The 24,805-nt window shown below is 40.4% G+C and overlaps 1 protein-coding gene across 7 annotated transcripts in view; it reads left to right on the top strand.

Moving 5' to 3' along the window:
* Nucleotides 1-24,805, top strand: part of NRXN3 (neurexin 3) — a 983,888-nt gene that overhangs the window by 871,233 nt on the left and 87,850 nt on the right. For all 7 annotated transcript variants that reach the window (XM_059819968.1, XM_059819967.1, XM_059819969.1 and 4 more), the window contains 2 exons: nucleotides 4,643-4,950; nucleotides 7,209-7,211. In XM_059819968.1, coding sequence (XP_059675951.1) covers nucleotides 4,643-4,950; nucleotides 7,209-7,211 — 311 coding nt within the window. The remainder of the gene's footprint in view (nucleotides 1-4,642; nucleotides 4,951-7,208; nucleotides 7,212-24,805) is intronic.

Here is a 24,805-nt window from a genome sequence, read left to right as displayed (position 1 = left end):
TTTGGTAAGTTTGAATTGCTAAAGTCCCTTTAACACTAAAGACAATGATTGCCTCAATTTTGTTAAAACAGATGCATGTCTAATTCCTTGATGTAATTCATGTGCTTGAGAAACCCACCTTTGTTTTCTTTTGTGTTTTTGTTTTGGGTTGGTTTTTTTTTTCCTTTTTGGTTTTCCACCAAATTATTTATTTTATGTCACTGCTTCTCCAATTTTCAGCTTATAAGCATGCCAAGGCACTTTCATTTGTAAGTCATCCTGAAGTTTTGAACTGAAGTCTACCTTTTGTGAATATTGATGCTTTCTTAAAAGACAATCACACATGTAGTAGGGTCGAAAAGAGGCAGTGTTTTAGCTTTCAGACACTCTCAAAACGCTGGATGTTTTTAGGCTAGAAGGGTAGAGCCATGTTTTTACTAAAGTGAAAGGAAATTCAGTCTTCACACTGTATGTTAGGGAGTAACATTGTGCAGTGTAACGCCTGAGACAATATAGCTTCTCCGTTTCAAATAGATAGACATTTTCAGCAACTGAGGTACCACTCAAATTAAAAAATAGTAAGAATGAATAGTTAGCTAGCTGTTCACCAGCCTGCTCATCCATCTGGTCATCCATCCAACAATTAATGTAACATGGAAACCTTCTGTCAGAAAACTTTATAAAGATAATGAGTGAAAGGGTAGCTTGCTCTCAAAATGGAACAAGATGAACTGATGGATGGAGGAATAGATAGATTCATCAAAGAGACAGCATATAGAATAGCTGTCTTGCCCATATGAGTTCTTGGCTTGAGTGAGGTAAGATGAAACTCTTTTCGATTGACGTTTTTGAATGCCATAGATTTGGTCTTCCTTTGGTACCACTGTTACATTATTCATAATAGTGAAATAGTTCATTCTTGGAAAACAAATATAACACAACATCCTTCTGAAATGGCATCGTTACTGGTTTTTGGGTTTTTTAGAATTTTATAAATTGGTTTAAAATATTTTTAAGAGGAGCCCAGGTTTACAATCTTGAATTATATGAGTAATAAGCAAGACATTAAACACTACTAACTTCACGGAGATTATGTATGCGAGTAAAAAAAGAAACATTAGTCCTAAATTGTTCAACTTAAGTAGTCATAAAACCAGCAGATTTCCTTAGCAGAATACATGGTGTCTGATAAGGCACAGATGTTTCCTATTCTGCAATTGGATGAGCTAATAAAGACCCAGAAGCATCTTATCAAAAGGACTGATCCTGGAAGTCCTTCGTTCTTCAAATCTTTCTTACTTACACGTGAAGTCTCGTAGATGTGAGTGACTGTACTTTTGAAGCAAGAACTATTAGTGTCAGTTAGGATTTGCAAAATCAGGCCCAAAGTCTCTCCTATTGTTATGGAAAAGTTATACTTCACTAAGATTTCTCAGTGATATTTTTAATTGGTATTCAGTTTTCTAAATGAAGAAGTCAATGAGAGAGCAAACAAAGAAATGAGAGCTTAAACTATTCAGAATATTTACAAAACACCTCAGAAACTTAAAATATGCTCATCATTTTTCTCCAGGATGACACTAAAATAGCAGTAGGAAGAGTTCTCTGTGGAAAAGGACTGTAAGTCTGCAACCCTTACACACCTAGTAGAATTTATTAATGTAAACAGTTCCTCAGTAAAATTCAGTGGCCAAATAAGTTTTACTTAGGGGAAGTAAGGGCTTCAGAACCACATCATCAAAAGAATGATTAGAAGAGACCTGTGGTGGCAGAATTAAGTGTATATTCTCTCAACAGTTTTCTCTCATTCCATGTGCATTTCCCTGTTGTCTTTATTCATGTGTGTGTACACCATCATAGAGTGAAGAATGAGGAGTGGCAGGTTGTACGTGACTCCAACAAGTGGTTGCTCTTTTAGCAAACACAGTTCTAGTACCAGTGCTGTCTCCAGTATTAACCATATGGTGCAGTGCATGAATCCTGACTGGAAGACCACTTAACAAACAAGAAGACTCCAAAACACACAATCAAAGTTCCTTTTTTACTGGAGTGGGGCCACGTCCTTGGTGTACGCTTTCTTTCAGGATTAGAAGATGCAGATGAAGGCCCAGAAATGGAGACATGATCTTTTTTTCAGCCTTCATATGCTAGCTCCTCATTCTTGAAAGTAAAGCAAGAGATATGACAGACATGTCTAAAGCTGTGCTATGAGCTTGGTTAGAATAGACAACATCCTGAGGAGAGTCGTAATCCTCCAGTAAAAGTGAGGGAACCCCTTTTCTACCCTGGGTTGGGGAGCTCTCCTAGCTGGAACAGCAAAAATTCTCCTTCCTCATCATTGCCCACAACTTCTCCCTTTGGTAAAAGATTAAAAAAGATACCATATTGATTCAAGGGGAGAAAGCAGTGGAAATGGAAATGGAAAGCTTTGAATAGTCAGTACTTTCTCTCTATTTTCAGGGATAACATCTCAAGATTAGTGAAATAACTCCCTGTTCCTTACTGATCTCACCTCTACCTTTTGGCACTCTATCATGAGTAAGGTGAGAAGGAGGGAGAGTGGCAAGTGAAACGTCTGGGTACGTAGGGGCAGGGACAGTACGTAAAGAAATACAGTGCTACAGGGAGGGAATGTGTGAGGAGAAGGAAAAATGGTGTAGTAAAGAACTGACAGCATAGCCATTAAAAAATCCAAAGCACAACAGGACAAAGAAAAGCAAACTCTGAGGACATGGTATATGACAAGAGTTTGGCCTTCAACAGTGTACAGTGCCATTTCCTCTAGCTCAGACAGGAGTTGGGCTGAGAGGGCTGAATATTTTGACTGATACTGTTATTGGATCCTATTTTCCTCACAGACAAGAGGAAAGGCTCAGTTTTTACATGCTGAGGATGTGTGGCTTCAGTGCATGTTTGTTGATGTTTCAATAGACATACGTTACCTCTGGTAAGTTTAAAACCTCCTGAGATGCAGAATATCGCATCAGGTGTTTCAACACTTTCCAGGGGAAGGATACCCTCCATTTTTATTTCTCATTTCTTGATCAATGCAGTTACTCCACCCTGATCAAGTCCTAGTGTTTCATTTACAAATTTGTGGGTGAGGAGCACAAGAGATGTGCAACCCACCTCCACATGTCCGTATGTTAAACCTCTCCATACACTTTTGCTTAGTTAGCTAGGGCCCTCTTTGGGGACAGGAACTCCTTTCAGCTACATTTCTTCTCTTGTCCCCATTCTCTTCCCCATGGTCCATCCTTTCACCATAAGATGATGCAACACCGCATCACCACTTGACTTCGAGACCCGTCACGACGACCACCAAAATTGGTGAGCTCCCCCTCGTATTTTGATCTACTCTAACCACTGGCTGTGAAGGAATGAGCAGTGGGTTACAGGCTGTGCTTTGCTACATGGTGGCGTTTTGCACCTCTCATCAGGGTGGAGTAGAGAGAGGACGTGGGGAGTGAGAACTGGGGAGTGGGAATGGGATGGGGACATGTGTTGCAAACTTCATAAAAATGGGAAATCACAGTAGATATTTGAATGATGATTGACTTGACGCTGCATCAATAACCCTTCTGAGCTCTGCCTAGTCTGGATGTCTGTTAATTCAACAGATTCCAGTTGGCATGCCCCTAATCTTCTGAGGAACAGTGAAATTACAGGCACTGCCTTTGCACTGCCTTTGCACTGCATGAAGCGATTTCTTTGTTAACATAGTCAACCTAGTGCAGCCTGGGACATAAGCAGTATTTATAGAGCAGTCCAGGCTGAATGTGATTTAAGTGCCCTGCAAAACTAGGTGAATTGGCAATTGTTACTAGATTTATTTTTAATAAATATATTTTTCATTACTTATGATATTAGACCACTCCTAACACTCAAGGTGTTACCTTGAGAAAACCACTTAACTTGCCCACACTTGACTTTCACTGTCTGTAAGAGGGGAGTCCCATGTAAGGCATCCAGGGCTTAACCATCTGAAGCACTGTGTTATCCTCGCTATTTCAAAAACTTTGCTCTTTCAGAGACATCACAAATGTTTGCATTTGGTGTTTCTTGGTTTTGGATTTGTGAGCCTTCACAACACAAAATTTACAGGTGGAAGATCATGACTAATCCTGTCTTAAGATTCCTACACAATCCTTATATCACCATCATTTTTTTTCTGATGTTTTACTGTCCTCGAACCACCTCTTAAAACCTTTGCATTATTAAAAGTGGCTTTATGAGTTAATCCCATCCTTTGACCAGTCAAAATAGAAGATTTATTTATGGGCTAAAGCTTGACAGGTAATGCAATCTGAATTGATAGTAGAAAAATAGCAACATATTGAAGCCTTATTTGTAGTTTAAAATGGGTCCAACTCTAAAAGACTGGGTTCAAATTTTGGACTGAGTCAAAGCTCCTCCAGAGTTTTGATGTGTGAGTGGATGCTGCAGTATGAGATTCAGTTTTAGCTGTTCTTGCTTTCAGGCTAATCTTCCTTATTAATGAGCTTTAGGCAGTGTATTTCCATACTGTATTGCTACAGTTATCATAAACACTACCAAGAATGAATCTACTTCTTTGTTGTCCTTCATTTCTGGCCAGGACTCAATGTAAGATGCAAAGTGAAGGAAATGTCTGGCAATAATGTTATTCACCCCCCTTCATTAGGACGACAGTTAACGATCTTCAACACCCAGGCGCAAATAGCCATAGGAGGGAAGGACAGAGGGCGTCTCTTCCAAGGCCAGCTCTCCGGTCTCTATTACAATGGCTTGAAAGTGCTGAACATGGCAGCGGAGAACAACCCCAACATTAAAATCAATGGAAGTGTCCGACTTGTTGGGGAAGTCCCTTCCATCTTGGGAACAACACCCACAACCTCTGTGCCTCCAGAAATGTCTACCACAGTCATGGAAACCACAACTACGATGGCCACCACTACAACCCGAAAAAATCGTTCGCCACCCAGCATCCAGGTGAGTCAATTAGTCTCCTGCATTTCCTTGGGTTCTTAATTAGTCTTTTGTTTGGCTGCTCACTTGTAGGTTCATGGGAGCCATGTCCTCTGAATCATGCTCCATGTAACTTTATTTTTATAATGTTGTATAGGGTAAATCACCACAAAATGTTGTCCTCCTGTGTTGGTGAACAAACAGCTGGATGAATTATTATGACACATATATGTGATAATGGGGACAGATTTTGCTCCTGTTCTAGTGCAACCCCATTTATGCAAGTAGGATTGTCCCAATGTGAACAAGAACATGATTTTAACAATGTTTCTGCAGTTCCATATGTGGGGAAATGTATTCCTAAGAGAGTTACAAAGCTTAATGGGGGGGTGGGTGTATGGTTATTTATTATTATGACAGTATGTACTGCTGCAACAGTGAAGTTCATAATGGGGAGAAAAGCAATGGAGCGTTACTTCCAGGTAGAGCCATTTTTCATTTTCCTTTTATAGCCTTCCTGTAGAAAATTTTAAAGGGATGCTATCAAGATCAGTTTCTTGCAAAATGTAGATGTTCCAACATAGAGCGGTTTCAATGTCTTTGGTAAAAATCATTCCTACAAAAAAATGGATTTCTGACGTTCTAGCTTAATTGTGCCAATGTACTGTTTTCAGTCCTAAAAATGCGGTGGTTTTGGAACTGCTTGTGTGGCAGCCAGAATATGGTACTGATTAGAAATAAACACCTTAAATTGGCTCTCCTTGTCAGTGCAGAGAAAAGAATCCTGTAAATAACCAAGCTGAGCAGTGGATCAGATTTTGAAAATTATTTCTTTCAGTGCCGTAGTATCATGTTATCAACTAGGATGAAACATTTCTTTTAAAATCTTTATTTACATCAGAACCTCATCCTGTAGAAATCGGCATACTTTCACTGACACCAGCATACACTGGCTGAGACACTGGCGAGTTATTATTGATCAGAGTGTGCCTTTATTAAACGCCCAGAGAAAGGTATATTGTTGGCTAGTTGGACAAAAAATTTAAATTATTGCATCTGCTTCCCTGAAGCAATTTCTGCTGCCTGGGACATAAGACTTTGAAATCTGTAATCATACAAATTGCATGCTTGCTTTCTAACTACTTCAGAAGGTTTAATCAGTTATTGATTGTGTTCGTATATATATGACCATTCTCTTTATTCTTTATCTAGTCCTGGTCACTTAGGATAAGAAAACACAAAAATTGTCCTCTTAATCATGTAGAAGTTCAGGCCACACCTGGAGTACTGTGTCCACTTCTGGGCTCCTCAGTACAAAAGAGAGATGGACCTACTGGAAAGAGTCCAGCAAAGGGCCTTTAAGACGGTTAAGGGACTGGAGCATCTCTCCTATGAGAAAAGGCTGAGAGAGCTGGGACTGTTCAGCCTGGAGAAGAGAAGGCTCGGGGGCGGATCTTATCAATGTGTACAAATACCTGAAGGGAGGGTGTGAAGACGACAGTGGTGCCCAGTGACAGGACCAGAGTCAACAGACACAAACTGAAACACAGAAGTTTCCCTCTAAACATCAGGAAACACTTTTTTACTGTTAGGGTGACTGAGCACTGGCACAGGTTTTCCAGAGAGGTTTTGGAGTGTCCATGCTTGTAAACATTCAAAAGCCATCTGCACATGGTCCTGGACAAGTGGTTCTGGGTGACCCTGCTTGAGCAGGGGGGTTGGACCAGACGACCTCCAGAGGTCCCTTCCAACCACAACCATTCTGTGATTCTGTGAGGTACTTCTGGCTGTACTGGATTTTACAACTATTAGAGTAATTAATTCCAAGCCAAAGTTTAACATTGTCCCCTTTGGTGCTCTGTAAATCAAGTTGGTAGCAGGACTGGGATTAATTGACTTATTAACCTCGAACACCCAATAGGTGATTTATAAAGTCTCAGCTAAATGAGGGGAAATTACTCCAGGTTTGGTCACTGTTTGTCATAAACTTTGAAAGAATTACAGTTCCTTCTCCTCAGTGGCTAGGTCTAATTTTAGAGAAAATCTTTATATGATTACATCTCCAGAAGAAAAAAGTCTGTGGTCCTGATCCTGCTCTTGTTTGTTTATTCGAGGTTTTCTATAATTTATAAAGGCAGCAGAACTGTGTTTAGCTATAGGAGTGTAACAGAGAGTAGCACTGGACCTTTATGGGCTGGGTCAAGCTGGAAATAACCCTGGCTTACTTGAAGAGGAGCTCTTCCAGAAAGCTTCCTGCCTAACCTACATGGCAGTTCACTCAGCCTGTAGAGACCACTGTGTGCTGAAAGAGCATCAAGAAGATTTAATAAAGTGTCAAAGTGCTTCTAAAAACATGGTTAGAGCAGTGATTTCCTGGATACACGTGCACCACAACAAATGGCCTCATCTCAGCTGATATTAAAGCAATAACTCTTTGACACTTCATGCTGCCCACTGAAAGAAAGATAAAGGTCAATATGTACCTCCATTACAACTTTGTGCATTTCAATATCAGGCCATTTTATTGCTGTCACAGCACAGATGGCTCACCTTTCTCCCTTACTCTTGGTAGTATTTGATTCTGTCAGCTTAAGTTGCGTTATTTGTGCAGTGAAAGTGAGAAGAAATTGTCATCTTCTGTTTGGGCAGTATCTCCAGCTGTGGTTTTCAGATGCCTAATGGTTATTTTATCTCGCTTGTGTTCGACATCGCCATTGTCAAGCCTGCTTACAATTTTAGATCTAAGTGGTGGAAAAATCTAATAAAACAAGTTTGTTCTTTGGGGAACATAAAATACAGCTACCTAAGGCTATGAGTGGTACAAATACAGTTAGTTATTACCTTGCCCCAGCTTTGTCTTCTCTTTTCTGCTCAGAAATAAACAATTTTTCTTCACTTTCAAGGCCATTCACAGTTTAGACACTTCTCTCCCCATTCTGATCAGCACGTTTCAAGCATTTTTTTGCTCACGTCTTAGATTTGATCATAAGAATCTTTCTGCTTCCTGGTACCATCCACAAGGTTATTTTTCTGATCCCATTGAAACCCTCGTTTTGTCATGATGTGTGCCAAAAAGTTGTCAGAGGTTAGGCTGATGATGGTCTAAGGCAGCTGTTTATCAAGTTGATCAATATTGTCACATTTTTTGTTTTATTATCCATTTTTCTGTATCCATGTGTGATATCTTGTTTTATGCTTAGATTGCAGACTCCTTGGATTCAGAATGTACTTTTTATTCTGCACATGTACACTACTTAGCACAGAAGGATTCTAGCCGATTGTAGAAATACCAAGCATGATACAAGTAAAAGTAAAGCATCTAATGCAAAATAGCAAGAATTGGGATAAAGAATTATTATTCTCACTGTGTTAGAAGTATCTGTGCTATTTGTATTACTCATTTTCATATGTAAGTAACTAAAACTTCTCCTTTTTGAAATGCTTATAAAGCTTGTGCAGAATATCAAGTCTGTAATCCCAAAGTGATACAAAATCCAGGATAATTTCAGTAAGATTTAGATTTACACATCAGTTGTTAGGGAAGTATGGAAGAGCATGATAACTGCAAAGATTTCTTCTGTTTGTGACATACACCAAGACACCTCCTGCAGTTAGGTAGTCTGAGTACTGCCAGGAGTGTTTTAGAGCAGCGTTAGACTAAAAACTGAAAAAGAGATCAGAACCACTCTAGGAGGACAGATGGACTTCTGGTTATGCTGTCCATGAGGAGCCAGAAACTGTGTGCTCTGTTACATATCCAGCATGTGCCTCAACTTCTTGAGATGAGGATAATGACACTTGCCAAACTGTTCAAACTGTAGCTTGGAGGTGACGAGAACAAATTACTTGTGGATGTTTTTAGCCATGATCTTAGAGCCATAGAATGACAGTGTATGATATATAATATGCAGGATGTTCTCTCTAAAGAATAGAGAGAGGATCTGCCCATTATCCGTATGGAGAGTCCAGCCCATTGGCATGGCTCAGAATAAGGTTCTGAACCTTTTATTTTAACCATTAGGCTCTCCAGCCTTCTAACTGTGTTTTCTATTGAGGGCCCAATAATCTTGATTAATGTCTTTCCATAACGTGCAGCTCCAGGCTAAATCCTTTCTTACAGTGTATGTCACAAAGGAAAATAGCACAGAAGATTTGTCAGTCTAATTAGACTTTCAGTGTCAGCTAAAGACAAATAAAATTGTCTCACCCTTGGTCTTGCCTAGGTACTCTTTTACACTTATAGATAATAATTTGGGGGGAAAGAAATTGCCCTTTAATTTAGTTTTTGCTTCTTATAAGTCACTAGTGACATTTTCCTCCCAAGACTGCAAAGCTCTAATGAAAAAAGAGCTTTTGATGAGTCTCTGCTTTAAAGACTGACTTCACTGGCCCATTGGTACCGCTGAGAATTACGCAGTCTGGCTCTCATCCCTCCTTTTCTGCTTCTTCCTCAACTATTTTTTCTTAAAGAGTTAGAAGCCCCCAACTTGTACCATCTTTCAGAGTGGAATCCTTTTTCCTGCACTACAGTCCTGTTGAGTGAGATGGTAAAGTTGTATTGCTGCAGTGAAATTCACAAAATGGCATTTCCTTATTCACAGTCACATCTCTTCTGTGATGATTAAATGGTAACGTGTTTGGGCAGAGAAAGAAAGCAGAGTTTGGAATCAAGAATCCAAATGTGGGATAGAAAATTTTCATGCAAAATACTGTTCATGTAGATTATGGAGTGTTGAATTCAATAACACCAAATGACCTCTAAATACTTCACAAGTATGTAGTATAGAAATAGATTTAGTGCACACTGAAATACAGAATCTTTCACATGTAGTATAGTAGCTACCTAGCGAGAAAGATGTATATGATATGATAATGTTCTGTATGGGAAAGGGATAAAAATATTCTCTAAGTTTTAACTGAGTATTAGATGGGGGAGAGGTGTGGTGTGTTTAAATTTTATTTATTGATGTAGTGTTCAGAATACTTTCTAGGATTACCTATAAAGCTCATATAATCTAAAATATAATCCTGTATTTTCATTATTTCATTCACTTTCTGCAGAAGGCAGGTGTGCTGCACTTCTGGAAGTGCCACAGTGAACCAGGAGTTTGGTACCCATCCAAAAACAGAATGTGATTTTACTGTAATATTATTTTCCCAGCCTATGGTCCCAAGTGCTGACAAGTACTGATGATGGAAATAAGCTCAGCCTTGTATTTCTGCTAAGCACAATTACAGTAATAAAGAACATTGTATTTGTAAAACAGCTCATGCATATGCTGGTGTATGCTGTCATTTGTTGACATTATCACCAGCGATATTTGAACATTTAACTTAGTAACCATTGTCTGCTCCAAATGGAGACTACTCTGTCATGACTCTAGGGGAGACATTTGATTGAACATGTGTGGCAAAGTTGAGTGCCACAAGTTGACACATAGTATGGTTTCTCAAAATACAGCTTACGCTCATTCTTTGGATAACCTGTTTTTATAAAGTAGCATTGTTAAGTAGTCACTTCAGCCACTCCTCTGTGTGTTCAGCTGGGACCCACATTGTCTTTTTATTTCTTTAGTCTGATAGTTTACAGAAGGCCCGAGTTAGCTGATTCATTTCTACAAGGGTTGAGTTTACATTGCCTTTAATCTGCAGATCTGAACAATCGTTTGGGACTTGCAGCAAAATCTCAGCTGGTGCTTTTGACACATGTACCCAGTTCTGTTCTACTGTGAGTTTTGGAAGTGAAGATTTGGCTCAGCATATGAAGGGGCAGCTGGTCTAGCACTTTTCTAGAATTTCAGCACTTTTTTAGATTTTCTTTGATTTTTTTTTTTTATTTTGATCAAGAACTTGTTGAAATATTTGCTTGATTTTAGGTGACCAAAAAGCATGCCCTTTTCTATAATGAAAGGATAAGAAGCTGTAGTAAGCTGATACCTACCTTCCTCAGACAGGCAGACAGGCATACATTTCTCGGAAAGTACCTTTAATGACATCAGTATGTACTTTTTTTTCAGGCCACAGTATCCCTTTGTGTATTTAGACATGTCATTTGCCCTGCCAAAAAGGGTTCTTGAAAGTCACGTGGAAGATTATTTTCAAAATCTGATTAATATAATACTCAGGAACTAAAGCTACTATAGTTGACCATACATTTGATCACAAGCCAAATGAAAGAATAGAACAAGTGTGTTGTTCTAGGACAGTTGTGCAGTGACAATATGTGATGAAGAGATCCAATACTGCAAAAGCAACTGCTTAGAAATAAATGGAGTAGAATCAATGGTTATAGCTCAAATATAGCTGGAGGATTGGCTCACGTTTTGTTATAGCATGTCTGCTATGCTTGCTATTTATAAACTTCAGGGAAATGCCTAGAAGCTGCAGACATTGCCAAAATACTTCTAGAGCATACAGTTCCATTTTGTTTGTTTGGGTTTTTTACAAGACTGGCTGAGGGATGGGAACGTACCTCTTACCTTTCCTAGCTCATATGTGAATGAATGTGAAGAAATTAGAAACATACCCATAGTGTTGTGACAGACCCGCTTTCTGAAACCATCTAATTAATGCCTTGGGTTTTCTGTAGGATGTCGGTGGTGTTAACCGGCAGAGACAGAAGGATTTCTGCTAGTTTCTTTTTCATCTGTGGGATGAGTTGTCACTGATTTGCAAGATATGTCTGTCACGGTACAGCTCTTAAAAGTAGCGATTAGCAAGACAGGCTATACAACCACCAATCCTTTCTCTTCTCCCTTAGATGGCATATGTGTAGGTGAGATGTTGTTCATTTTGACTGCAAAATTACCCCTATTATATTCTGAAAGATAATAATTTGTTTCCACAAAATTTCAACAGAAAAATAAAGCCAAAGGGGTGAGGAATTGGATTTCAGTTCTCTTGATATTGCATGGGTTGCAAATGCTCCCCTTCTTCTTTCTTATAGTGTGGTTTTAGAGAAAATTTGGTCTGTTGGCTTTTCACCCTTATAATGACTCATGAAGGAACCACCTTCCCTAATAATTGCTTTGAGAGTTTTCCACTGGTCCTGTGTTGCCTATTTTGCTGTGTCTCAGATCAGGTATGCTAAGGAAATTGATTTGTGGGTAAGGAGACTTCCGGAAAATACCACTAGTTTATTAGGAGGCGTGAAGCAGAGAGTAGGAAATGTTGGGAATGCTCTAATAGCTAAATGTACAAAAGTGGGTAGAGAAAGGATGAATACTGAGGTGCAAACAAGGAATTAAGATCCAGAGGACGAGATACATCTATCTCGTAGAGATATGGGAAGGAAACAGCAAGATTTAAAGATGGAGAGTGACGTGGCTAGAGGTGGTAGGTTGGTGGTTCTAGCAACTCTATTTTGGATAGACAAAGGTTTGGAGAAGAGAGAAACTCATACCCATATGGCTTAGTAACCGCTCTTCTACTTTTTAATCTCTGCTTTGTTCCACATAGTCCATCTTCCCCAGTGATAAAGCGAAGTCTTTTTTTTTTTGCCAAGATGGCAGGGACTCAGTTCAGTACAACTGCTGGCAGTGAGATCTGACACCCCATGGCTTCTTCCACAGCAGTTCAAAGTCAGGCAGAGCTGGACTCTCACACACTTGTACTAAGATCATCTAAAAAGCACCTCTTCCTCTCAGTTGCAACAGCTCTTTTCCAGTAACTGTTTTGGAGCAGGAAAACTCATTCTTATTGTAAAAAGAGTCAGGTCAGGTAAGGAGAAAAAACTACTATATGTTGTGTTCTTCTAACATCCAAACAATAGCCTTGGTGGCCAAGCCATACAGAGATTTGCACAAATAGCTTGAATTTAACTTGGTCATAATGTCTTTTTTTTCCTGAAAGATGACCTCCAATGAAAGTTTAAGGACATGAATGATTTTAATCTGTGGTAACAATGGAGAACCAGTCCTGACTGACTCCAGCAGCATAAATATACAAAATGACAGATTATCCGGCTGCCTCCCTCCCTGCTGCCTCAGCACACACATACACACTCAGTAGCACACAGCAAAATTCAAATTGGTCTTTATCTTTTATCTGTTGCCCCAGTGATTAATGCTGCTCTTGCTGGGAGACTAATCGAACAAGGGGAAATATGGAGAAAGAAATATGTATTTCTTAGACTATCGTTATCAGTGTTATTATTATTCCTTTAATATATTTTCCTCCTGTAAAAAGAACTTAATGTACTGACACAGCAGGAAGCGAGAGGTGAGAGCAGGTTTGATGGCAAGAAGATGAATGGGGCAGGCCACAGCAAGTGGAACGCAGGCATTTTGCAGAAGGAGGTGAGCTGCCAAGCTGCTTTGGGGTTGCAGCATTTTAGCTAGAAAACCAAGAGGCTGTAGCAGGCTGAATACAGGTCCTGAACCAGGAGCTACTGTTTTCTAAGCCCTACTCAATTCACCCAACAGCAGTCAACAAATCTCCTCTCTAAATGGTTCTTTAGTTTCCCTGTGTAGTACAGTAAAGATACACTGGTCCTTGGTCTGTCTGACAGACAAGTTTACAGGCACTATTCTGGTAGTATGGGTAGTACTTTGTAAATTCCCTCAGGTGTTGTATTCCCTTTCCCTCCTGCTTGGTCCTTGGCCTAGGTCTTTCATAGTGGTACTATGACCCTGAAGTTCCAGTTTGATCCTACAGATGTGTACAGCATAGAGCAGAAAATTTACTCTGTGCTGTGGTATAAACAGAAATGAATGCTTTGAATGGGTAATTTAAGTAGGAGGCCTGCTTATGAGTGAGGAGGAATGGATTCCAATTGTCTTGTTTCCTCAGGATCTTAAGAAAAAAGACTTAGAGATATCGTGACTCAGAAGTCACACCTTATTTTGTTTTCCCTTTGAGAAGAGGAATACAGAAAGGAGTAGATTTGTTTGGGATTAAGGGTCATGTTGCCTCTCTCCTTACTTCAGCATTCTGTCTGTTTTAACAAGTGTGACTACTCATTTTCCTAAATATACTCTTGTTCTGGTGAGATGGCAATGGACATCAAAAAAGAAATGAGATAGGAATAGAAACAGAAGCAATGATACCCACACTATAGAAGCATTTTTTGGTAGGATCAGTATTCCCTGGGCTCTCTGTTTTATTACTCTTTGCTGTGGGTATATTGGCATAATGTCCTCTTCCTTCACAGAATAGGCTCAAGACTTGCAAATATGTTTAGGGTCCAAATCTTAAGCATAATTATCTTAGCTCCCAATTGATTACATTTAGGCAGCAGTTAATCTTGTTGTTCTCCACTAGAGCAATGCTGTGTGTTTATATTAACACTTATATTAGCATAGGGGTCTCTAGTGCCCAGGTTTGTTTCATTGTTATAGGCATAACCTTATTAGAGATATTCATAGAAAAGCAAGCTTCTGTACACCTGATACATGCAACTCCTCCACTCATGTTAGTCTCTTATATGTCTCCCAGTTCACATATACTATTGAAGTTGTCCTTTCACTGCCTAATGCATTGCCTTTTACTCTGTCACACTTTAGACTTGTGTGATGAACTGAAGTTGTTCTTAAGCTTGTGAGCAATGGTTGTTCAGGTGACTGCTGCTGTCACCTGCTTGTCTTGAGATTTATCAGTTTGTGAGAATGAAATTTAGAAATGTAGATATGCTAGGCAGGTCAAAATGCATAGCCTGATCCTCTGGAGTCTCTGAAGGCATTCAGCTTTAACAGCACCAGAGGAGGATCTGTGCAGCAGAACTTATGGGCTTCTTCCAGAGCCAGGAAGGCAGCTGGCCCCACTCTGTAACACATCTGTGTGCAGGTGCTGGGGATCAGACATCAGGTAGGATTTCCAGCTGCTAGTCATAAATAAGAGTGCCAGGGCAGAAACGGCAGATAGATGGGAGGAAGAAGGAGAGTTGTGTATGCACCTCAGAAAGAACTACTGCAGTGGGAGCGTCTCCTGTAGAGGACTTCTTCCACCACCACATCGGACTAATTGTGAGGTATTGTTGCGTGCCTGAAGATGAATAATTCTTTGGTGCTCAGATGGCCGATTACATGTTGTCCTTCTGTTTATGGACTTAAGCACAGCGGAGAAATTTCTGCTTGCTTGGCTGTAGCATTTGTTGCCCTGGCAAGAAGCAAGAACCACTAACAATCTGCTGTGAAAAGGCTTGGTGTTTCTCTGGCTGCCTCTCAGCAAATATCTGATGCTTGCAAGTTGTTTGTTTTGTCCTCTCTTAACTGAAGCCATGGGAATGGTGTTGGCTTCTGGTCCGTGTGATTTCTGGAGGGAAGGGAGGGAGGAAGTTGGCAAGAACTGGAAAGGAGGGCAAGAGCCTGGCTGTGGATTGCTAAGGACCGGGATCTGTAATGTTCACTTTGGCCTTAGGAAATGCTGTAGCAATTGGAGCGAGTTGTAGCCCTGCAGTTTGCGCCTTGCTCTTTTTATGATGGTTTGTTGTACAGTTCCAGCTAGGTCCCTGGATCAGATTCTGAGTCTGAATTGCCCTCTCACTTCCATAAGGCCAGATTTTCTTCAGTGGAGCTTGGGAAGCTCTTCTGCTGTAACTCTTGGCAGGGATTTATGCTCTCCTGCTTGCTATTATAGTGGTGGACACTAGCCATCAAAGGCAGCCAGAGAATTAGAAAGTTAAATGTCATCAGGGCTTCTGCTGGGAGGGGAGAAATAGGGTGAAAGGAGGGCAATGTCATCACCTTCCCTGAGAGAGCTGTAGACTGAACAGGGCAGAGGATGTAAATAACAGTTTACAACAGCAAGGATTGTTCTAGAGGCAGAGAGAGGTATTGGTGCTGGCTGGCTGTCCCTCTGCTTCTGTCAGGTTTGGTCACTTTGAATTTACTGACTGTTTTTTCTTCTTTTCAAACCTGATTTAATGACAGCAGTAGCTGAGGGTCAGGAGGGTTTGGGGATTTCATTTTTTTTAACATTTTTCTGTTGTTAGCTGTTCTTCCCTTGCTTTTTTGTCCTTCTAAAGCTGAGAGGCAACTTCTGTGGTGGCAATGAAAAGTGACAGTGGTTAGGCAGCGTCGTACCCCATTTCTTCCAACAGGACATTACGGAGAAGACAAGAGGAGTGATTACTATTATCCATGGGTACAGCTAAGCTCCATCTGGCAGGTTGCATTTGCAGTACCTGTCACATGCATTGCCTTGGCATCCGAGAGCTTTTCAGCTCAGGAGCCAGCCACCTGCAATGGTCCATAAATTCAGACTAAGGATGTGGGGAGAAATAATGAATTATTAACTCAAAACACCTATATACTTGACCTTGAAATCAGAAATTCACTTGTTAATTACATCTCTTTGAGCCAGAAATCCTCTCCTTCTGTCAGTATATTTTATTTCTACGACTGATACCTTTTCCTGTAGAACTATATGGAGGTTTAGATTAGGGCCGAATCATAACTTCGTCAGGGTGCAAGTCAGGGCATTATTTGGCAGTCTTGTGCAAATTCATCCATAGAAGGCAAAGACTTTAAAAAAAAAAAAAAAAAAAAGATCAGTCCAGACCCCTGTCATTTCTCTTCCCTTTTGTTGTACAGGAAAACCTTTTAAAAGAAAGGAAAAAAAAAAATAGTACTTTCTGAAAAAGGGGGGGGCTGGTTTTCATTTTGTAAAAGTAAAACTGAATTAATAACTTATTTTGTTTAATTATTTTTTTATCATTAATAGAATAATTTTTCAGTTTTACTTGTATGAAAGTGTGGGGTCTGGAAAATGTGGGGTCTGGAAAATAAAATTTTCTGACTTTTTTAGGATGTGCAGATAAAAACGATGGTAAAAACCATAGTATGAATTTTGGTTTCAAAATTGTCGAGGATATTCGTGACCATGAATGGCCGTATTCCCTGTTCCTAGAAGAAATTTTCTTTATTGAAAGCCTTCATGTAAGAAAATCTGGTGGCTAGTTCTAAAAACTATATAATAATAGAAGGGAGGCTGTGTTTGTGAAAATGGCTGTTCCTTCTGAAAACACCAAGCAATGCTGTAACAGAAAATTCACATCACTGAAGAAGAGAGTGCTCATAAACACTTGTTACTGGAAGTTGTACATATATCCTGGAAGAGATATGGAGAAATTAAATGTGGACTGTCCTATAACTCTGGTATGGTATCTGTAGTGGGACTGTGTTTTTTCTGATCACTGCTTGTAGTGATTGTTCATTTAACCGGATCATGTTCTAGGTGCTACTTCTGCTCTATTTTAATGCATCTGGCGTGATTTTCCTTTGGGCAGTGAAATTTGGGCTGTAATCCACATGGCAGCATCATGAAGCCAATTTTAACTTGATTGACCTTCTTTGGCATCAGACTGTATGCAGGAGTTCAGCCATTCCTGGTTCTAGACACAGAATTTGCTTTCCTACTTGTGTATAATTTGGGGAAGCTTGTAGTTCAGTTGACGTCTTTGACATAATGCCAGGTAGAGGGAGTTGTCTAAAGCAGTCCCTTCAGCCGAATCTTGCTGGGTAGATCTATGATTCTTTGTTCTGTAGCAAGGGAAACGGGTGGATTTCAGGTCCCCTTAACCAAAGACTTCAGTCTCTGGAAGAGACCATATGGCACCTGCTGGAGCACTGTGTATGCATGCTAACAGTAATGAAAACAGGTATTAACAAAATTTCTTTCTGAAGCACCTTACAAACTGTATCTGAGGATTCTTTTTTTCATCACAGATACACAGCTAATTGTAGGTTAGAACCTAATTATTGTTTAATAATGCATAGCTAAACCAGAAGTAGTTTGGGATGGCAACTAAAGATGCTGTCAACATGGCCGTGAAGCAAAAAGCAAAAACATACAGAAGCAGGATATAATTAACCAAGTTGTCATTGCATCAGGACACCACTAAATCAGATATTTGACTGTTCAACAACCTTTTTTTAGATGATCTCTGTAAGAGTATTACCTCAACAATGGCCCCTTCTGACATGCAAAATTATATGCACTGACTAAAAGGAATCCTCCCCATCTGCATTTCATGGCTGTACTTTGTGTGTCTTGTTAACGTGTGCAAACTGTTCTCATCCACAGAAACAGTAGGTGGTTTGGATTTTTTTCTTTTTTTTTTTTTTTTTCTGTCAAGGAAAGACAGGTAGGTCTGGACAACAGTGAAGCAACGTCCAAAGTAGGTCTAAATTAACTCAGTTTAGGTAGTGGAAAACATTCTCCGTATTAACTTGTCACATTGGTTATTGAGAAGCAGGGGATATTGTCTCAGACAAATTGGTTCCCACACAACCACATATTAACATGGTTGTTATGAGGTTATACTGCAGCTGTCTTCAGAGGTAGCTGGGGTTCAAACTGGCACAAGTGAACAGGCAGTGCAAGTGGCTGACTTCAGTGTCAGAATAAAAGGGATGACAAAGCTTCAATGTTTGGGACTCAAAGACTTTCCTTACTGAATTTTGCCATTTAGTAGGTCATAATTCACATGTCTCTGTTCACCCCTTTAAGCTGCCTCCTGGCAGAGCTGGCAGATCAGGAAATACACTTGTGCCTGAGTTGCTTTGGGTCACAGCCTGTGCTGCAGTGCCAACCCCTTTAGATGAGTAGGTTACACTGTGCACTGGTTCCTGAAATGCAGCTGGGGAGGAATGGACACATTCTTCATTGCCCTTGCTGCAGGGGCAATAACCTCTGGCTGGTGGGTGAGGAGGACAGCTGGGATTGCTAACATCTTCAACCACTGCAGCAAGAGTGAAAAACAATGCCAGTCGGAGCTTTTTATAATAAACGAGGCTATTTCTTAATATGGCAAGGCTTTTCAATGCCCTTGCAATGCTTTATTAAAGTTCCTCTGCACAGCATTACATTCTGTAGTGCCAAATGGAGATGTGTATCCAAACCTTTCAATGGGATACAGTACTTGCTTCAGCAGAATGTCCTTTTTCCCTAGGTGTATTCACCTAATAACTTATTTCTGGGACTGCTATTCCTTCTGTGACAATCCTGCCACTTTGAAGTCCTTCTTGAACCAGTGAAAGATTTTCATTAGTTGTCAAGGGTTTTCATTAAAATGGTCTTTGGCTTTGACCTCTTACACTGAGATCTCACACCCCATGTTGGCATCCCATGAGAATGGCTAATTCATTGCTCCTCCTGTAGCAGGATAAAATCTTACGGCTTCTGAGGAATTTCTTTCTCTTTAAAAAAAGAAGTCAAGCGAGCCTAATTATTTCGCTGCCCAGGAGTGCAGTGTTTCTTATTAAAATACCCCTTGTGTGGCACACCTGTATGGTCCTCTCACTAAGGCTGAAATACTTGCTGTGCTGCTCAAGGCTTTTGTAAAAAAGATGAGCTCACATGTGCTTTCCAGGGTTTACTGCATTGTCTTTATCTGCAGACCTGGAAAACAAATCAAAGAAAAATCATTCATGTCAAAGTCTGGATTTTTTTCTTTTAAACTAAAAAAGGCTTTCTGAGATGTGGAGCACTTCTGAATGAGCTCCACTCTGCTTTCTGAAGCTGCTCTGCTTTGGAGCGTTTATGTGCTGTCAGTGGCAGCTGTCTCCCCCCAAAGAATTCACAGTAATGTTGTTAGACTGCCAGGGCTCTGACTTAACCTTTTCTGTCTCTGCTTGCATCTTTTGTTTTTATTTTTTCTCCCCTCTCTTGTCATTACATCACACCACACTGTCTTTCTCCTTCCTTATGCAGGTCTCTTAACATTCCACAAGTCCCCACTGCTTCTTCAGTGCTTCCATCTTTTCTTTATTGTAATGTTAGCTGAATACAAACCTTATCCACTGATACAAACTCATGCAAATGGAATTGCTTTTCCAAGTCCCACAAATGCTAGGGGGTCTGTAATGTCCCTGCCCCCCTTGAACAGGGTGCACCCTTCCCATCTCCAGCAGATTTGCAAAGTGCGAAGAGGATGAAGCCCCTCCCTGAGAGAACGGGAGGCACCTGCCTTGCAGGGCTGAGTCTTAATTTGATCAACAGGCTTAGCAGACAGTAGCTGAGACCATGAAATGGGCAGGAGGTTTCGGAGGACACTGTTGCCTGCCCAGTGCATCTGCTCATGGATTTTGTGTGTGTGCTATATTTCTTTTGGATTCTGTCCCTGGACGTTGATTCCCAGAGTGTGAGGATTGACTGCCTTACAATATTATCCTGGCTAAGGTTCCTGCAAGCACTGTTTATGAAAACACCTAGTCCTCCTGGGATGTTTATTACTCCATTAGCTGTGGTAATACAGCAGTACATTTCACAAAATACAAAATATTGGCATTTATTTGTTTAAAGTCTGTTGCTTTTTTTATTTGCCTAGCCTTAGTTTTGTGTTACAGAACAGCACAAACAGGACCCTCTGGTCAACCATACCTGTTATTTGACGTTTTCTGTAATCCAGTCTTTCTCTCTTTTTCCAAACTAACCCATCTTCATCCATGAGAACTTGGCAGTTCAGTGTGTACTGGAGAAGCAGGTTAAGTCAGCCTTCATTAAACTCCATGCCTCTGTCTAGAATGCTGTCACTCACCTGTAACAGCTAACCTCAAAGCTGAGTCACATGTAACTCCACTTCACTGTAGTCGCAGCAGTGACTGTAGAGAGGTGGAAACTTAAGTTAGCTTTAAATTTAAATAACCTGACTCTCTTCTTTCAAACTGAAATTAAACAAAACTGATGTGAATTAGAAATAACTGCATACAAGAGAAGTAGTGAGAATGAATGGGGAAACAAGCTTCTAATCTAGTTGTTACTTTGTACTAGCCTTCCTTCTTTTCTTTTTATGCTTTCTCCTTTGAAGGGCAATGACAAGCTCAAGATCCAGCTTGTAACTATCTTCTGCCACCTCATGATGACTAAGAATTACACCCTGGCTACCCAGTGTGGCCCAAGGGCTGTTTCTTTTCTGTCAGTAAAGCAGGATTTCATTTCACTCTTGAAATAAAGTCAGTCCATCAGGGATTCTTTGATTTCTGCAGAAATGGTTAGCTATGATAATCTGGGATTATGAGAATTGTGATTGTTTCCTTCGCTGCCTGCCACTTGCTAGCAAGGACTTCCTTTCTGCTGAGGAAAGTGGTTCTTTATGTGGGCAGGCTGTGGTCTGACAGTTGCAGCTTGGGTGAGAAACCCCCAAATTTGTTCTGGTTTGCTGATACTCAGAGGGCTTTTTTTGCAACAGCTTTATTTGGTTTGTTTATTTCCAGAGCAAAGACAATATTCTGCTCCCCAGAATTGCTCGAGATCACTCCGGCTATCAAAGTAAGAAGGAAAACAAGAGGCATGGGTTTAAACTTTCTTAACATTAACTTAGAAATTGAGTCATAAAAAGAGAAGTGTAACAGTAAAATGTAATTGTGAGTTGTATTTAAGAATAAGGATGTTTCTAAACTAATTTGTGATTTTAGCTGGGTGAGGGAGTTGGCAACTATCTGCCTCCGAAGATGTCTAGCACTGAGGCCATCCTTTCTCTGAGTATTTCTGTCCTTCATGCATGCTGGAATGTCTTTCCTACCTGCCGGTATTTTCAAGGCAGCTCCAGCTGCCGTTCAAAGGTAGCAAGTGCTGCAGGCCTTTCCCTTCCTGGGGGATTTTCTAGGATAACAACCCTATTGCATTCTTTACTTGACACACACCTCCCAGCTAGGCAAAATGTTTTCCAGGCTGTGCAAGGTTTTGGTAACTCATAAAGAGAAGTATTCACTGTAATATATGCACTTCAGAATGCACAGTTTTACTTCACTTTGAGTTCCTTCTCAAGCTCACATGTAATACCAGAAGTGCACTGAGCTTAGTGCTTCCTCTTTTATTCCTTCCTGTGCTGCTTGTCAGGTTTAGGCAACATGCTGTCACATGTGTCACTGCTGATGTGGTTTTACATTACAGATAGATGTCTACGGACATGCAATGTGGGATTGTCGTCATGCTGAACTTCAGCAACAGAAAAGTTAGCTGGATAGTTAGATAGCATTGGAACAGGCTACCCAGGGAGGTGGTGGAGTCATCGTCACTGGAGGTGTTCAAGGAACGTGTAGATGTGGGACATGGCTTAGTGAGCATGGTGGTGTTGGGTTGATGGTTGGGCTTGATCTTACAGGTCTTTTCCAACCTTAATGATTCTGTGATAGTCATAGCTAGTACTTAAAACCCTCTTTATAGCTGATGGAAAGAGATAGATGTCTCTAGAGGCAGATCATCCCATCCTAAAATAGATGCCTAATTTAGGAGGAATTAACTGCCCATAGATCCCTATGTCTGTAAAAGGAACCTGGAAAACTAACCCAAGAGTGAACATTTGATGTCTGGATGAGTACATTTCAATGTTGTGATCCTGTGTCTATATAAATGAAAACATTTTCTATTTTCTTCTTGTTTTTACTTTTTCTTCGCATTACCTTCCCTCTTGCTTTTCTTATTTCCTCTTTGGCAAGAGCTAGGATAGGAGGGTATTAGCAGTAGAAATAAAAAAATGTTTGACTATTCATGCTAAAGTATCCTTTCAAACTAGCTGGATTACACAGCCTCTTCATAACTAGTTTTGCCGTCTTGAGTACGGGAAACTTAGGGATTCACTCACAGTTGGTACCACATGTGATCTCCATGAAAACTTCACAGTCCAAAGCTGCTATAAACGGACTCTGGCAGCAATTGATAAACAGAACAGAAGCATGTTTACTGTAACACCATGTCTGAAAGCTGGCATTCAGAAAGCTATAGTTAACCGTTTAAGTGACAAAAGTACTATTGCATAGCTGTTTGAAGAGGTTGCTCTTGGCACTTCTGTTCTTCAAGGCAATGATACCTGAAATAGTCATACATGTGAAGACAACTCACATGGAATAGAATATTGTTTCTGCTCTCTGGCTCATTGGTGGAAATCCAGACCTTTCAACTGCTTCTGTTAACCACCACTATCAGCAGGTGGAAGTTGAAGGAAATCAGAAAGGACTCTCATGGTCTTGCACAGGGGCAGGGATTCTTCTGGGGGATAGTTGCAGTTGAACTGATCCAAAGATATGCCGAAATTGGCTTGAACTCTTAAAACTTCCTTTTGTAATCACCAGTCTTCTCCCCTCCCTGGTCCCAAACGTAGTGTCTTCTGTAGTTAACGCTGAGCAAATTCTTCAGTGATGAAATTGTTTTGTACTGTGCTGTATCCATTCTTACCAGTAAATAAATAACTTCTGTAGTCTTCTTCTCTAGTACAGGCCAGTAGATAGGACACCAGAATCAACTCTCTAGGCCTGAACTATATGATTATAGGAGTCCATTGTAGGAAAACCTTACATGAGTCACTGGGTCAAGTCCCCCAGCTATTACAGACACCATTTTCTATAGTCTTTTCAATAATGTTTTGTTCCCAGACTTTGCCTGACACTTCTGCATAATATTGCCCAAGCTACTTTAACCTCTGTGTGCCTAAGTTTCTTCCTTATGTAATGTGGGATTGGTATTTCCTTTTTCTTTTGTAAAGTGTTTTCAGATGTATGGCTGAAAAATACTAATTGTTGTGTTAGTACAATCACATTATATCTGACGGATATGTCCTGCCAGAGCCTAAAGAAACCTCCTCTCAGCTGACACATCTTCATGAAGAACAATGCAGAACACTGGCAATAACAACAAAAGCCCTTCTTTGGGGCGATTTTTATTTATTTAATGCACCAGAAACCCAGTAGGCAGAGTCAGGAATAATGAGCTGCTTTTTCGACCTTCTAGAAATTAATATTGCCCTTGACAGGACTCAGGTTGCTAACTTGCAAATTGAAAGTATACTTGCCTTAGCTCACAAGCATGGTCATGTGGTAAAACGGGTGCTGTCTGCCCTCAGGCTGGAGCTCCAGAGATAAATGAAAATGCGTGTATAGCTCAGCACTTGTCACTGCTGGGATTGAAGGTAACCACAGCAGACGACGAGCTGTACATGCCGTGTTGCTATTCTGAGCTGTGTAAAAATAACTTCCATTTTCTTTTCTGAGTACTGTCTTCTCATCCTGCCCAGCACTGTTCTTCCAGAGCCTTATGCAAGCCAGCACAAACTTGTTAGCATTTCTGGGACAAGTCTCCACTTCTGACTACAGAGAAGCAGGGGACGCCATAGGTGTTTGAGAGCAACTGGGTGCATCTCCAGCAAATGGGTATTGCCTGGCACAATTATGCTAGTGCAGGGAACTTGAATGGCTCTTCCCAGTAGCTGGAGTCACCGAAAGAGCATTGGTTGGAAATTGCAGTGACACTCTCAGACTTGAGCTTTTTTGTTCTCACTCAAAAGCCATCTGTGTCCCTCCATCCTGCAGTGTCCCAAGGTAAAAGGATGACTCGCTTCTTTGGGTCGCTACATTTGTTTAATTAAAATGAGTGTTTAAAAAAGGAGAAAGGGTGGCCTGAGTTCTAGGTCAGAGATAAGAACAATTAGTAGAGTTTCTGAGCACTTAGGTTGTCAAACAAAATGTGGTATCAGTCTCCTTAGGCCCATTTTTACACACAGGCAGGCTATGTTGCTGAAATTACACTTACTCTTTTTAATAAAGAATTTACTAACAGCTTTATTGCAGAGGAATATACCACATAATTATAACAGCAGTACTACAGTAAACCTGTGTCCAGCTGATCCTTTGTGTTTTTTGCTCCTAGTACACACTTGTACAATTAAGTTATTTCTTTGAGCTATGTAAAACTATAATTGCAGATACCAGTACCATGCCAGAATGAGATCAAGTGGTATCTGATGGTTACCAACAGCTACCAAATGCTGTTAGTAGCTGTTTGAACTGTCAAAACTGAATGCAAACATTGAACTGGTATTTGAGGGGATGTTGAAAAATGAAATCAGGTGTATTGCTAAATAATATCTGTTTGGATTAAAATATCTCATTCAAACTTTTAATGGGAAGGGGGAGAATTTTCAGTCAACGTCATTTCTAACTTCAGC

Source organism: Gavia stellata, chromosome 7 (genome assembly GCF_030936135.1).
Source record: "Gavia stellata isolate bGavSte3 chromosome 7, bGavSte3.hap2, whole genome shotgun sequence".
NCBI lineage: Eukaryota > Metazoa > Chordata > Aves > Gaviiformes > Gaviidae > Gavia > Gavia stellata.
The sequence above is the reverse complement of the archived record's forward strand: the minus strand, read 5'-3'. Positions and strand labels throughout refer to the sequence as shown.